At 32.9% G+C, this 16,933-nt stretch overlaps 2 protein-coding genes across 3 annotated transcripts; both read right to left on the bottom strand.

Moving 5' to 3' along the window:
• Window positions 1-3,006: 3,006 nt before the first annotated feature.
• Window positions 3,007-5,249, bottom strand: LOC105160720 (transcription factor bHLH118). Its single transcript, XM_011078200.3, has 3 exons — window positions 4,734-5,249; window positions 3,754-4,092; window positions 3,007-3,293 (listed from the first exon to the last, which is right to left on the bottom strand). Exons 1-3 carry the CDS (start codon window positions 5,004-5,006, stop codon window positions 3,222-3,224), a joined length of 684 nt encoding a protein of 227 aa, XP_011076502.2. The 5' UTR covers window positions 5,007-5,249; the 3' UTR covers window positions 3,007-3,221.
• Window positions 5,250-7,772: 2,523 nt separating this feature from the next.
• On the bottom strand, window positions 7,773-16,807 carry LOC148788481 (uncharacterized). 2 transcript variants are annotated; one of them, XM_088879954.1, is made up of 7 exons: window positions 16,698-16,807; window positions 16,118-16,184; window positions 13,579-15,353; window positions 12,455-12,521; window positions 9,916-11,690; window positions 8,792-8,858; window positions 7,773-8,027 (listed from the first exon to the last, which is right to left on the bottom strand). In XM_088879954.1, the coding sequence occupies exon 5, from the start codon at window positions 11,301-11,303 to the stop codon at window positions 10,035-10,037; it is 1,269 nt and encodes a 422-aa protein (XP_088736080.1). In that variant the 5' UTR covers window positions 11,304-11,690; window positions 12,455-12,521; window positions 13,579-15,353; window positions 16,118-16,184; window positions 16,698-16,807; the 3' UTR covers window positions 7,773-8,027; window positions 8,792-8,858; window positions 9,916-10,034. The 2 variants fall into 2 exon arrangements, with proteins under 2 accessions (XP_088736080.1, XP_088736081.1); XM_088879955.1 differs by lacking the exons at window positions 13,579-15,353; window positions 16,118-16,184; window positions 16,698-16,807 and adding an exon at window positions 13,035-13,144.
• Between the last annotated feature and the right edge of the window lie 126 nt (window positions 16,808-16,933).

The raw sequence follows: 16,933 nt of genomic DNA on the forward strand, positions 1-16,933 counted from the left end.
ATAATGTTTATATTTATTTAAGTTTAAATTGTTAATTAGGAGTTAATTAATTCTTGATAATTGATGTTTCTACAACAATAATATACGTAATTAATGAATTACTAAAAATTATGTATATAATAATCCTAATTAATCCATATATCTTCTTAGTGGGGGACACACACACATATATATATATATACACATATATATATGCTACCGTAGTGTTTTCTTAATTAGCATATGAGATGGTTTGTCACTAGATTCTAGGGGGCGGAGATGATGCATGCTCCCTCTTTTCAATAATTCAGTTCTTATCTCTAGTCCTTCTTGGCCCATAGGCCATATATAACCAGATCACACACGCGCATACAAATAAATATATTTAGGGAAAATTGCATTTCTCATCCCATAATTTAGACTAATACATTTTCAATCCATCAGCTACTCAATTTTCAAAAGGAGCCCTGTAATTGAAACAATCTCATTTTTACTTCTCCTACCAACTTCCTTTAGTTACGTGGTCCTTATTTTTTTAAGAACAAAGAAAAATGACTACGTGCATTGCATGTTATTTTTCCCTTCAATTTCCTAATGTGGGAATTTTGTATAGCTATGAGACTATTTTCAAAAAAATCATAAATAATGAGACTAAAAATGCATAAAACTAAACTTATGAGATGAATAATGCAATTTCCACTATATATGTATGTACATTTTATCTATATGGATATATATATATATATGGTCCTAGTGGAATTTCATATATATATATATATATATGAAATATGGTCCTAGACATGTCCTAATGCAGCAGTAGCTAATTAAAGCTGAGAGAAAATGAGATGGATCATTAAAGAGAGTATCTGTTCTAGAGATTTTAAAGATATGTAGCACTTGTTGGAAGCCTGCATCATAATCTTTTCTGTCCAGTATCCATGAGCTGGTAATGCAGCTAAGCTACAGATATGCTGCTATTCAGATTCAAACGGATTTTTTTATTCCAAATTCTGATTTTTTTTTTATTTTCTTTATCTATACACATTATATATGGAATTCATATAATTTATTTTATTAAAAAAATTGTATTTATAGTGACCATATATTAAATAAAATAAAAAATATCACTACCCAAACTAAATTCATCACTTTGAAAAACTTAAAAATAGGATTAAATGTATTTCTAGTCTCATAATTTGAGTTATTTGGCGTTTTCGTCCTTTAACTTTTTAGAATTGCTCCTATAGTTTGTTTATTTTCGTAATTTTAGTCCTACTTTCGTCATAATTCATCATTCTCGCCAGAAAAATGCACGTGCCTTTCACGTGACATTTAAAATTTGGGGCTTTTGTTCATATTGACACATTTATGCATGCAACATTCCTGTAACTTTCTAGTGTAGTTGTTTCTATATCCTTTTAGTTTTCAAGATTTTTCAGTCTTTTTTCCATTGAAATTCGCGTTTCTCGCCAGTGGAGGTGAACTCCAACGAACAAAAAGTTTGAAATTTTAAAAATTAAAAAGATGCAAGAAAGATGTTATTAGAGAAAGTTAAAGTACAAAAACGCCAAATAATTTAAATTGCGGGCCAAAAATACATTTAATCTTAAATATATATATATATATATATAATATTGAATTAAATTATAATTGGAAAATCATATGCATATCAATCATGCATTGATATGTCATATCTCAGCATATTATCAAGATTTGGTAGAAAAATATTTCATTGTTTTATATATATTAGATTTGGTTGTGGTGCTGATAATATCATTCTAACGTTATTTAACTTCATGACTAAATATATATATATATATATATATATATGGAAGAAAGCCCGCTACAAATAGAAGTGATTGACAAATAATCTTGACTTGGATGCTTTGGCTTTATTCATACTTACTTCTATTGGATTAAGATACACCATAAGCCTACTGTGCAACCGCATGATGAAAACAAAATATAAAAAGTGTATTTGCTTGTGAAATATTTTTGATATTATTTCATAATATGGATTTTATTTTTTATTTTTGATTGAGTATGTGATTAATTGTTTGTGAGAAAATTTTCATATTTATATCTCAACTATATTTTACTATTATATATATATATATATATATATTACTATTAGAAGTTATAAGATAAAAAATAATAATCTTATAACACATTGAACCAAAAATAAAAAGAAATTAAATTACGGGATAAAAAATACTACTCTCCTATTTGTGCACCAGGTGTAACTGGTACTGATCAACCAAATACATTTCATATCATTTTTCATATTGGGGTGAAATGAAATTACAAATAATCATAGCGAATTAAAGCAAAAACTGTCCGCTTTCTCAATTTTTTATATTTTTATGCCGTTTTCATCCTTCTCGGTTATTTTTGAGTAAAAATGAAAATATATTTAAATAAAAGGGCTATAAATGTTGATTTTCAGAATTTAAATTGCTTTTAATGTGAAGTGATAATTAATAAGTTTCATTAATTTTTTATGTTTTCTCAATCAAATTATGTTGGCATAAAAGAATATTATTCAATTTTATCGGTTTCACTAGAAAAAAAGTTACTATTAGCTATAATTTTAATAGTTATAGACTAAAAAATCGTATAAAATTTATTGACCACATTTAAATAAAAATATTGTAAAAAAATATAGATTTTTCATTAAAAAAAAGTTATTTATCTTGGCTAAGAGTCATGGAAAAATTATTTCTCATGACTTTTAGCCATCGACAAATATTTTAGCCACTCTCATAGATACCACGATCAACAACCGTTGCATGGCCGTGGTCAATGATTATTTGTTATAATTTTTTAAATTTTAACCATGACAATTAGTCATAATTAAATATTATATTTTTTCTAGTGCTGGATTAAATTATTTCTAAACCAATTATGATTATAGATGAAAACTGTAAACAAAAAAAATGGTACATTTTGCATAATGAAGTATTAATTGCTTCAATCATTCACCAAATTATCAAATCATTGAATATTGACAAAAATGTACATACATCATTTACTATAAGATACAACATTTACTATTATCATATTTAAGGAGAATTTTTATGGTGATCGTCAATCTCCTATTATCTTTTTAATCATCAAACAAAGACGACATTACAATTATAACATTTATATATGTACCTGAACGAAAATTCAAAACTCTAAACACATCTTAATTGCCAGAATTATTGATGACAATTATTCATTCTGAGTCAGCCAGAGGACTTTCATGCAACGTTGACCACGTTAGCCAGTCTTTGTTGAAGCTCAGGCAAGTTAATGTATATCAGATCATTGACCTGTAAATGACGATCAAATGAAGCTTAATTATGAACAATTATCTCTAAATTAATAACCTTAGTGTATATATATATATATATATCACTACAAGAAATTATGCCAATAAATTTATTGGTAATTAGCAACGAATTTTGCAAGTGATTAAAATTTTAAATGTTTGTGATTTCAAAATTAATTTTAGTAACGCAATATTTTCTTATTACAATTAGAAAGAAATTTTAATGTTGTAAAACTTCTTAGCGGGCCTTGGCAAAAATTTAAAAAATTTTCCCACAAAATTTTAGTAATAATTATTTTCAATAATAAAATTTTGAACAAAATCAGCGACGAGGTAATTATCAAGTAAATGTTTTTTTTTTCATTATTTTACTAGAAATTTGTATTATTCCTAATGATATTATTTCTTCTAGTGTTTCGAAAAGGAGGGACAATTCATTACAGACTCCCATAATTAATTACCTCGGTTTGGATTCTGTGCAGAAATCTGTCATTGGCTTTGGTAGAAATACAGCTGACAATATTGAGTCCTGTGTTGAGCAGTTCCATGAGCACCCTGGAGAGAGGAAACCCTTGTTGCTCTTTGCTGGCGCAGCTGATTAAGATCTCCACTGCGCCGCCATTAGGGCAACAACTCACCGTTACGCAATTTGGTAATCTAACACTAATTTCTGAGCCAGTTCTTTTGGACAACCTCTTCATAAGCTTATCTCTCCGCATACGCAGCTCTTTCGTGTTCTTTTCCATGTGTTTTATGTAGTTCACGGCCTCTTGCATGTGATCAGAGATCGAGCGTTTACCCTACACAACAATGAGTATGATTAACGTTAAGTGAGCTTCAGTTTCAGTAGCATCAAATAGCAGCAGCAGACATCAGCAGCCCATGGAAGAAGCTGATGCAGAAACAGAGCGTGCTCACACCTTTTATTTAAATGTTTTACCAATAGTCGTGTTTTTTCACTTCCATTAGTGAAGTAGCGTTTTGTTTTTGTTATGAAGTTAGATTAGTTGGCATCCCAGCTGGCGTAGTTAGTTAGCAACAGTTTTGAATGAAAGATTTCTTCATTCACACCATATCTTCCTCTGTAAAAACTAAAACTTCACAGAATTCGTTCCTCAACGTCTTGTTTGAGCAATCAAATCATCAGAGGTACCAGGAACAAACTTCCGACAGTCAAATCAGACTTCGTAAAAGCAGCAAAAGATGTTGAATAATGTAATGAATTGTCAATCCAACGTAAGGTACTCGATCATATTGTCTTGGTCTATGCTCTTCAGACACCACTTCGATGATTTTCAACCATGAGTTTTTGTTTGTTTGTTTAGGGACAATCATATCATATGTTGACTTAAATATTCGTAAACCCCATCAATAATCAAGTTCAGAAATTTCATAAATTTTGGAGCAATTAAGGAAAATTGTCAGTAGTTGTTTCAGATACCTTGATGTACTCAAGAGGAAGAAGGGATCGAAGGGAAGCGTATAGACTGGCCATTTGTTGCCTTCTCTGCCTCTCAATATCTCTGTGCACAATCTTTCTCAGCTTGCAATCATTAGGTTCCTGGAAACCTGATTTTGCCCTTGTTTGTCTCTTTTTGGTACTTCTTGCGACGAGGTTACTACTGCTGTCCAAGAAAGCACGATCTACACTCAAATCCTGTCCAAGAGCTGATGGCCCCTGGAACTGATTACCGCTGTGTTGTAGAGGAAACATGTTTGAAACTATTCGAGATTTATGTTCCTAGATTTCTCCGATACCAATGTAGTAGTTTATACATATGTATGAAGATCAAGAAGATATGAGCATATATAGTGAAACTAAAGGCATTGAGATCATGGAGAAACTGGCCCTCTAGAGCAAGATTTGCTGGCAAAATCTTATCACCAATTAGAGATTCAAGAAATGACCCTACTTTACATTATATTATTGGGCTGGTTGTGGATCAACTGTCTTTGTGTACAAATAGAAATGACGATGGATTGTGTTTGCCCGGATATGAGATCCGTTCCTTTCAACTTTTAGTAAAATTTGGAATTCATTTGACCCCAATTTCTAACCCAACCCGCCCTGCAGATCATAGTGGGAACGAAAACCTACTCCATACATTCGCCCTGCCCCGCCCTACCCTCCAAACCAACGGGTTTGACTAGCAAAGCTCTCTTTTTTTTTTTGTTTTTTGTATTTTATCAAAATCTATATAATACTTATTTTATCAATTTTTAATCGAATTAGTTAATAGTTATCAATGTCCAATGAGCTATTATCATACTAAGAATACGTTTACTTTATAAAAACACGCCTTAAATTATTTGGAGCAGTTTGGGGTAGATCTTGGACAAAATCCATGACCTACATCCGATGATTTAAACTTAAACTCGGTCTACTAGAAGAACAATAGTGAAGCGGGGGCCCCAATGGACCCTCTCCAAATTATCATCTTCATGCACAAATGCAATAAAAAATTTGAGCGAATTCGGACTTCACGATCAATGGGTTCTGAAATACATAGGTTTAAATGTATTTTTTTTCTCAATAATTTAAATTATTTAGCATTTTTATCTTTTAACTTTTTAAAATAATATTTTAATTTTTGTGATTTTAGTTCTTTCTTGTCGGAGTTCACAAAATTTGTCAAAAAACTGTATGTGTCTCTCATATGACATGTTTAAATTGGGCCTTTCATTCCTATTGGTCCATCTTTGTCAATATTTTTGTTCTTTAACTCTTTAGAATAATATTTTGATTTTATATATTTTTTTATTTCGCAATTTTAATTTTTCTTACATCGGAGTTCAACTCTATCGACGAAAATACTAGATTATAAAAGGATTATAATCTTAAAACTTTGAGAAGATAAATAATCAAAATACTAGTTTAGAAAATTAGAGAATAAGACCATTAAATAACATAAATTGCACGACTAAAAATACATTTAATTTGAAATATATGTATATGTATCCCATCATATCAAGTGAGACTCGCAGTCGTAGGACCAACAGACCGTCAGACATGACCTCAAATATTGCAACCGCCGCCGGCCCATCAACTTTCATTTTCAACTAATATATTTGTCTCTTTCATTTTGTTTTAATTTCTTTGATACCGACAATAATCATCGTTACTTCATTAAATTAGGATACAATAAGTCCACGTACGGTTGTGGAAGCAGGTGTAATTTGTCTGAATCTGATTTACATGATTTAATCAATGTTTCGTGATAGGTTTTGCGACTTACTAAGAGCTACGTGCGTGGAATTCCGAAAAAGGGGTTTACTGTTGAAAAGATCTAATATTTGTCTGATATATATAGACGATACAGGCAAAAGGTTCCATTGTCGGGAACCCCAATTTGGATTATTTTGCACATGTGAACATACTTGTTTTCGTAATTGATGTAATAAAGTTACTTTCAGGTTAGAATTCACGTGTAGTTTGAAAATCAGGATAGACAACAGTCTTTATTAATAGGAAATTTGCATAATTTGTATGTATCTATCTTCCGTCAAATTTTTGCGCCAAATCCAATTTAATTGTTTGAATTAGCATTTCCCAAAAAAAGTACACTTTTTGTTTGATAAGATAAGGACTGATTAGGCATAATTCAATAGATGAAATTGAAGTCTTATGACTCTAAAATTATGGATTCGAACTCCACCAATATGTGGTATGTTGTTCTACTTTGATAATAGGTGTTGGTCTAATTTAATAGTAGATGGTGATTAAATATAGTTATTTTATGGGCAAAATTGTGTTTTGGTATCATAAAAAAAGGTCAATTTTGTTTTTAGTACCACAAATTTTGCAAGTTCGAATTTTGGTACCATTAAATCAAAAAATAAGTATTTTTGGTACCAACTTAACGGCAAAGCCCATGTGCACCTTAACGGCCGTCAACCCCATAATTTTGGCGGGAAAAGTCATGTGAATCTGAAAAAAAGAAGGAAAATTTGGTCTTCCAACATTTCATAGTATTTTGATACCATTAAACCTAAAAATAAGTCTTTTTGGTCCCATAAAGTCATGTGAGGCTCAAAATAAGTATTACAACACATTTCAAAAGAAAATATAGAATCCATAAATATGTAGCAAAATATATTGATTATAAATACACGACTTGAGCTAATTGAAACCTGGTTTGATAAAATTTGAGAAAATTCACTTGACAAAATATATGCATTGCGATGCACAATTTCACAATTTTCGCTAATTGAAACCTACCAAAAAAGACTTGAACCTATATATTTAGTATATGGCTTTGACAATTTTAAATAAAGTGATAAAGGTATTTATTAACATATATAAAAATATATCAGATAAAATTTTGTTGAACAAATAGGTGTAAAAATTTGCAAAATCGAGATGAAAAATAACTACAATACAGACTCACAGTTTGTAGCACCCCCTTTGCTACAAGGGCTATACCTACCCTAAACGTCATATTTATTGTATCCCTGTATTTATATATATAAATGCACATAATAATTTAATCCATGTGTATACGTAACCCCAACGTCATAATAGGTATTATCAACCCACAACATTATATATATATACATATCACCCACCACAAGGTGATTCGTCACAAGTAATCTGTACGCTTATATTCTCTCTGTACAAACAAAATGTGAGTTGTACTCTAACTGACACAGAGGAGAAAACTGCATACTGGCCCGACCTGCCTGAGTATAGCGCGTGGACTTATTCTTCAATAGTCAAACACCCTCAAGTCTATTCCTGAAAGAAAATGTCAGCAGGGGAATGAGCCTGCCACTCAGTAAGCAAATAACCAGTCTTATCTATATATGCATGTCAACCATAGCCCAAACAAGATAAACAAGCAACACGAATGGAATACAATCAATTTAACTCCAACATAATCAACTTTATTACACCACATGACTATCTCATAATAAGACAACTAACCAAACTCCATTTTTCCCTAGTTTGCTTACCAGAAGGTGATATTGTGTTTTTCCCACCAACTCAATCTCACCGTTATATAAATTTAAGTGAATCCCCTTGACAGCCGGCTCATCAATCTCGCACATAGCTGTTTCATTTCGCACATAGCATTTTCTTTTCGCACATAGCATCGCATCAAAGCTCTTTTCATTGCGCACATAGCATTTTCTTTTCGCACATAGCACTTTCTTTTCGCACATAGCATTTTCAACACGTCAAGGGGTATTCACGCCACAATTATATTCAATTTCCACCACTCCCTCATTTCCACATATCACCATTCTTGTAAGCAACTAGTAACGTAAAACAATATATCATTACATTCTCATTCTCAGACACCCACAACACATCAAACAACACACATAGTATTTCAACGTATTTCCTCATTTCACGTACATAATATCGACAATCAAATCAAATCATTCATCACTTATATAATTTCAGACAAATCAATGTCAGCACGAACCACAAATTCATATAACAGTAAAACCACAAATACAGAAAGCATATATATATAATACTAATTATTTACTTACCTCGACCTTACAACGTTTCTTTCTACTCTGTCACTAATTGTCAGTCCTTTTACTTCACCCCCGTATCCTATAATGAGTTATATCATACACAATTAATATATCGAGAATATCGTAATTTCTTTAAAATATAATATTGAATATCATTTGTATAATTTCCAATAATTCTTTAATATTCCATTTCTATCGAAATACAAATCTTCGTTTTTCCTCTTTATTAACATACCATTTATTAAATATAATTTTCGAAATATTTCTACGAATATTCTATCAATTCCTCGCTATTATATTATTTAGTTGAACAATAATACATGTAATTGTGTATTTGGTTAACAATTCCGATGGAATTGTACAGATTAGCTATATTAATATTCAAATCTAATAAATTTAATAATCTAATTTACCAACGACATCATTTTTATATCCAATTCGATATTTAATTGGACACTATTTTAAATAGCCAAACTCGTAAAATACTCCGATTAAATAATACATAACTTAGCATAAACAACATTTAATAAATGAACTAATTAAATAATATAATTATATAATTTAATAGGAATTAAAATCCCATTATTCGTACCTCTGTTTCTTTATTTCGCTTTCGGCCGAGAGTTGCAAATTTACACAATTGCATTGTGTGTGTCATGTGTATTTATATGTTTAAAGAACAAGGAAAGGAAAAGAAAAAAAAACAAAGAGAGTGAGGCGGTGGGAGGTGGCCCCCACTTCCCACTCTCAAGTCTAGCTCTCTTTCTACTTTTATATATATATATGTGTATATATATTATATTACTTACTTAATATATATATTATTTCCATATATATATATATATATATAATATTATTATTATTTTATTGATTTAATTTAAACTTTTCTCAAAATACCCATTACGTCCTTCCCAATTTCTTAATTAATACAAATCGTCCCAAAATATTATAACAAATTTCAATTTAATCCGTTCAAATTTTATTATATTCTAATTATGGCCCATAATTTATGTACTAATTAACTAAGTTTCATAAAAATTTACCAATTAATCCGCCAATTATATATTATAATTTTTGGGGCGTCACAATTCTCCCCTCCTAATAAAAATTTCGTCCTCGAAATTTAACTAACTTACCGGCTCAGACAATAAATATGGGTATTTTTTTTCTCTCACGTTTTCCTCAACTTCCCAGGTGGCTTCTCTTGGAATGTGATGACTCCATTTGACCTTCACCATAAGTATTTCTTTACTTCTTAATTTCCATGCTCAACTCCTCTACCTCGACCACCTCTACCTCGTCCTCTGCTTGTACCTGCCCGTTGTGAGTTTTCCCCCGTACTGCTAAACTCTGAAGTCTGAGGTGCTCTGGAATTATCACTCCATGTAGGACAGTCCCTAACAATATGTCCCGGTTGACGGCATCGATAACATATAATTGATCGGGCTCCCCAACATTCACCAATGTGTCTCCTACCGCAATTAGCACAAGAAGGAATAGATTCTCCACTGAACAATCTGGCTGGGCCTTGTCTCCCTCCAAATCCAACTGAAGTAGGGCCTCCTCTACTCGAAAACAATGAAGGAGACCTACTAGTCGGACCCACTCCTTGGCCTCTAAACCAACCTCTTTGCGAACCAGAACCCCTAAAGAAATCTGCACCACTTTGTCCTGGTGTAGGATTCAGGTTACCTGTCATTTTCATTCGTTTAGCTTCAGTAGAACTCCTTTCAATGGATGTCTCTTCTGCCCTCAATGCCGCTTCCAGCAGAGCACCATAACTCGGAGGTTTGATTGCTATTTTCTCCCGAATCTCGAGTCTTAATCCTCTTTCAAACCTATCTCTCTTCAATTCATCAGTACTCACCTCCTCTGCGGCATATTTTGACAATCTCACAAATTGTAGTTCATATTCAGCAACAGATAACTCATTTTGCTTTAATTCCAGGAATTCAACTTTTTTACGGTTTCTGTACACTGGTGGAGTATATTTGTCAGCAAATTCTTTCAAAAAGTCATTCCACATCAAAGTGGTTGGTTGGTTCCTGCTCCCTGGGACTGTTTCCCACCAATCTAAGGCATCTTCCTCCAGTAAGGACACTACATACCTCAACTTTTGCTCAGAAGTACACTCGATTCTGTTCAACACTCTTTCCGTGTTTCTAAGCCATTCCTCTGCTTCGGCAGGGTCAGTTGTACCGGCAAATACCTTCGCTCCCTGTCTCCTCACTATTTCATAATTTTTATCAATAACTGCATCATGTGGTTTGGGTTGTGGCGATGGAGCCATCTTCTGCATCATCTCCAGAAACTGTTGCATAAAAGGATTCATTTCCGGTTGTGGGGCATTTCTATTTTGGGATTCTAACCCCTGATGTTCTGGTCCTGAATCATGACCTTGCACAGACTCTAATGACTCTATTGGGCCAGCAGCGTTTTCCCTTGACGCTTCCATCCTATATAAAATACGCACATGTGAGTAGATTCCTAACATATACACCTTACGTATAAAATAACATTTCATCTACTATCCCAAGAAAATCTAATCCCCGCTCTGATACCACCTAATGTAGCACCCCCTTTGCTACAAGGGCTATACCTACCCTAAACGTCATATTTATTGTATCCCTGTATTTATATATATAAATGCACATAATAATTTAATCCATGTGTATACGTAACCCCAACGTCATAATAGGTATTATCAACCCACAACATTATATATATATACATATCACCCACCACAAGGTGATTCGTCACAAGTAATCTGTACGCTTATATTCTCTCTGTACAAACAAAATGTGAGTTGTACTCTAACTGACACAGAGGAGAAAACTGCATACTGGCCCGACCTGCCTGAGTATAGCGCGTGGACTTATTCTTCAATAGTCAAACACCCTCAAGTCTATTCCTGAAAGAAAATGTCAGCAGGGGAATGAGCCTGCCACTCAGTAAGCAAATAACCAGTCCTATCTATATATGCATGTCAACCATAGCCCAAACAAGATAAACAAGCAACACGAATGGAATACAATCAATTTAACTCCAACATAATCAACTTTATTACACCACATGACTATCTCATAATAAGACAACTAACCAAACTCCATTTTTCCCTAGTTTGCTTACCAGAAGGTGATATTGTGTTTTTCCCACCAACTCAATCTCACCGTTATATAAATTTAAGTGAATCCCCTTGACAGCCGGCTCATCAATCTCGCACATAGCTGTTTCATTTCGCACATAGCATTTTCTTTTCGCACATAGCATCGCATCAAAGCTCTTTTCATTGCGCACATAGCATTTTCTTTTCGCACATAGCACTTTCTTTTCGCACATAGCATTTTCAACACGTCAAGGGGTATTCACGCCACAATTATATTCAATTTCCACCACTCCCTCATTTCCACATATCACCATTCTTGTAAGCAACTAGTAACGTAAAACAATATATCATTACATTCTCATTCTCAGACACCCACAACACATCAAACAACACACATAGTATTTCAACGTATTTCCTCATTTCACGTACATAATATCGACAATCAAATCAAATCATTCATCACTTATATAATTTCAGACAAATCAATGTCAGCACGAACCACAAATTCATATAACAGTAAAACCACAAATACAGAAAGCATATATATATAATACTAATTATTTACTTACCTCGACCTTACAACGTTTCTTTCTACTCTGTCACTAATTGTCAGTCCTTTTACTTCACCCCCGTATCCTATAATGAGTTATATCATACACAATTAATATATCGAGAATATCGTAATTTCTTTAAAATATAATATTGAATATCATTTGTATAATTTCCAATAATTCTTTAATATTCCATTTCTATCGAAATACAAATCTTCGTTTTTCCTCTTTATTAACATACCATTTATTAAATATAATTTTCGAAATATTTCTACGAATATTCTATCAATTCCTCGCTATTATATTATTTAGTTGAACAATAATACATGTAATTGTGTATTTGGTTAACAATTCCGATGGAATTGTACAGATTAGCTATATTAATATTCAAATCTAATAAATTTAATAATCTAATTTACCAACGACATCATTTTTATATCCAATTCGATATTTAATTGGACACTATTTTAAATAGCCAAACTCGTAAAATACTCCGATTAAATAATACATAACTTAGCATAAACAACATTTAATAAATGAACTAATTAAATAATATAATTATATAATTTAATAGGAATTAAAATCCCATTATTCGTACCTCTGTTTCTTTATTTCGCTTTCGGCCGAGAGTTGCAAATTTACACAATTGCATTGTGTGTGTCATGTGTATTTATATGTTTAAAGAACAAGGAAAGGAAAAGAAAAAAAAACAAAGAGAGTGAGGCGGTGGGAGGTGGCCCCCACTTCCCACTCTCAAGTCTAGCTCTCTTTCTACTTTTATATATATATATGTGTATATATATTATATTACTTACTTAATATATATATTATTTCCATATATATATATATATATATAATATTATTATTATTTTATTGATTTAATTTAAACTTTTCTCAAAATACCCATTACGTCCTTCCCAATTTCTTAATTAATACAAATCGTCCCAAAATATTATAACAAATTTCAATTTAATCCGTTCAAATTTTATTATATTCTAATTATGGCCCATAATTTATGTACTAATTAACTAAGTTTCATAAAAATTTACCAATTAATCCGCCAATTATATATTATAATTTTTGGGGCGTCACAATTCTCCCCTCCTAATAAAAATTTCGTCCTCGAAATTTAACTAACTTACCGGCTCAGACAATAAATATGGGTATTTTTTTTCTCTCACGTTTTCCTCAACTTCCCAGGTGGCTTCTCTTGGAATGTGATGACTCCATTTGACCTTCACCATAAGTATTTCTTTACTTCTTAATTTCCATGCTCAACTCCTCTACCTCGACCACCTCTACCTCGTCCTCTGCTTGTACCTGCCCGTTGTGAGTTTTCCCCCGTACTGCTAAACTCTGAAGTCTGAGGTGCTCTGGAATTATCACTCCATGTAGGACAGTCCCTAACAATATGTCCCGGTTGACGGCATCGATAACATATAATTGATCGGGCTCCCCAACATTCACCAATGTGTCTCCTACCGCAATTAGCACAAGAAGGAATAGATTCTCCACTGAACAATCTGGCTGGGCCTTGTCTCCCTCCAAATCCAACTGAAGTAGGGCCTCCTCTACTCGAAAACAATGAAGGAGACCTACTAGTCGGACCCACTCCTTGGCCTCTAAACCAACCTCTTTGCGAACCAGAACCCCTAAAGAAATCTGCACCACTTTGTCCTGGTGTAGGATTCAGGTTACCTGTCATTTTCATTCGTTTAGCTTCAGTAGAACTCCTTTCAATGGATGTCTCTTCTGCCCTCAATGCCGCTTCCAGCAGAGCACCATAACTCGGAGGTTTGATTGCTATTTTCTCCCGAATCTCGAGTCTTAATCCTCTTTCAAACCTATCTCTCTTCAATTCATCAGTACTCACCTCCTCTGCGGCATATTTTGACAATCTCACAAATTGTAGTTCATATTCAGCAACAGATAACTCATTTTGCTTTAATTCCAGGAATTCAACTTTTTTACGGTTTCTGTACACTGGTGGAGTATATTTGTCAGCAAATTCTTTCAAAAAGTCATTCCACATCAAAGTGGTTGGTTGGTTCCTGCTCCCTGGGACTGTTTCCCACCAATCTAAGGCATCTTCCTCCAGTAAGGACACTACATACCTCAACTTTTGCTCAGAAGTACACTCGATTCTGTTCAACACTCTTTCCGTGTTTCTAAGCCATTCCTCTGCTTCGGCAGGGTCAGTTGTACCGGCAAATACCTTCGCTCCCTGTCTCCTCACTATTTCATAATTTTTATCAATAACTGCATCATGTGGTTTGGGTTGTGGCGATGGAGCCATCTTCTGCATCATCTCCAGAAACTGTTGCATAAAAGGATTCATTTCCGGTTGTGGGGCATTTCTATTTTGGGATTCTAACCCCTGATGTTCTGGTCCTGAATCATGACCTTGCACAGACTCTAATGACTCTATTGGGCCAGCAGCGTTTTCCCTTGACGCTTCCATCCTATATAAAATACGCACATGTGAGTAGATTCCTAACATATACACCTTACGTATAAAATAACATTTCATCTACTATCCCAAGAAAATCTAATCCCCGCTCTGATACCACCTAATGTAGCACCCCCTTTGCTACAAGGGCTATACCTACCCTAAACGTCATATTTATTGTATCCCTGTATTTATATATATAAATGCACATAATAATTTAATCCATGTGTATACGTAACCCCAACGTCATAATAGGTATTATCAACCCACAACATTATATATATATACATATCACCCACCACAAGGTGATTCGTCACAAGTAATCTGTACGCTTATATTCTCTCTGTACAAACAAAATGTGAGTTGTACTCTAACTGACACAGAGGAGAAAACTGCATACTGGCCCGACCTGCCTGAGTATAGCGCGTGGACTTATTCTTCAATAGTCAAACACCCTCAAGTCTATTCCTGAAAGAAAATGTCAGCAGGGGAATGAGCCTGCCACTCAGTAAGCAAATAACCAGTCCTATCTATATATGCATGTCAACCATAGCCCAAACAAGATAAACAAGCAACACGAATGGAATACAATCAATTTAACTCCAACATAATCAACTTTATTACACCACATGACTATCTCATAATAAGACAACTAACCAAACTCCATTTTTCCCTAGTTTGCTTACCAGAAGGTGATATTGTGTTTTTCCCACCAACTCAATCTCACCGTTATATAAATTTAAGTGAATCCCCTTGACAGCCGGCTCATCAATCTCGCACATAGCTGTTTCATTTCGCACATAGCATTTTCTTTTCGCACATAGCATCGCATCAAAGCTCTTTTCATTGCGCACATAGCATTTTCTTTTCGCACATAGCACTTTCTTTTCGCACATAGCATTTTCAACACGTCAAGGGGTATTCACGCCACAATTATATTCAATTTCCACCACTCCCTCATTTCCACATATCACCATTCTTGTAAGCAACTAGTAACGTAAAACAATATATCATTACATTCTCATTCTCAGACACCCACAACACATCAAACAACACACATAGTATTTCAACGTATTTCCTCATTTCACGTACATAATATCGACAATCAAATCAAATCATTCATCACTTATATAATTTCAGACAAATCAATGTCAGCACGAACCACAAATTCATATAACAGTAAAACCACAAATACAGAAAGCATATATATATAATACTAATTATTTACTTACCTCGACCTTACAACGTTTCTTTCTACTCTGTCACTAATTGTCAGTCCTTTTACTTCACCCCCGTATCCTATAATGAGTTATATCATACACAATTAATATATCGAGAATATCGTAATTTCTTTAAAATATAATATTGAATATCATTTGTATAATTTCCAATAATTCTTTAATATTCCATTTCTATCGAAATACAAATCTTCGTTTTTCCTCTTTATTAACATACCATTTATTAAATATAATTTTCGAAATATTTCTACGAATATTCTATCAATTCCTCGCTATTATATTATTTAGTTGAACAATAATACATGTAATTGTGTATTTGGTTAACAATTCCGATGGAATTGTACAGATTAGCTATATTAATATTCAAATCTAATAAATTTAATAATCTAATTTACCAACGACATCATTTTTATATCCAATTCGATATTTAATTGGACACTATTTTAAATAGCCAAACTCGTAAAATACTCCGATTAAATAATACATAACTTAGCATAAACAACATTTAATAAATGAACTAATTAAATAATATAATTATATAATTTAATAGGAATTAAAATCCCATTATTCGTACCTCTGTTTCTTTATTTCGCTTTCGGCCGAGAGTTGCAAATTTACACAATTGCATTGTGTGTGTCATGTGTATTTATATGTTTAAAGAACAAGGAAAGGAAAAGAAAAAAAAACAAAGAGAGTGAGGCGGTGGGAGGTGGCCCCCACTTCCCACTCTCAAGTCTAGCTCTCTTTCTACTTTTATATATATATATGTGTATATATATTATATTACTTACTTAATATATATATTATTTC

Source organism: Sesamum indicum, linkage group LG4 (assembly GCF_026168435.1).
Source record: "Sesamum indicum cultivar Baizhima isolate 11 linkage group LG4, ASM2616843v1, whole genome shotgun sequence".
Classification (NCBI taxonomy): domain Eukaryota; kingdom Viridiplantae; phylum Streptophyta; class Magnoliopsida; order Lamiales; family Pedaliaceae; genus Sesamum; species Sesamum indicum.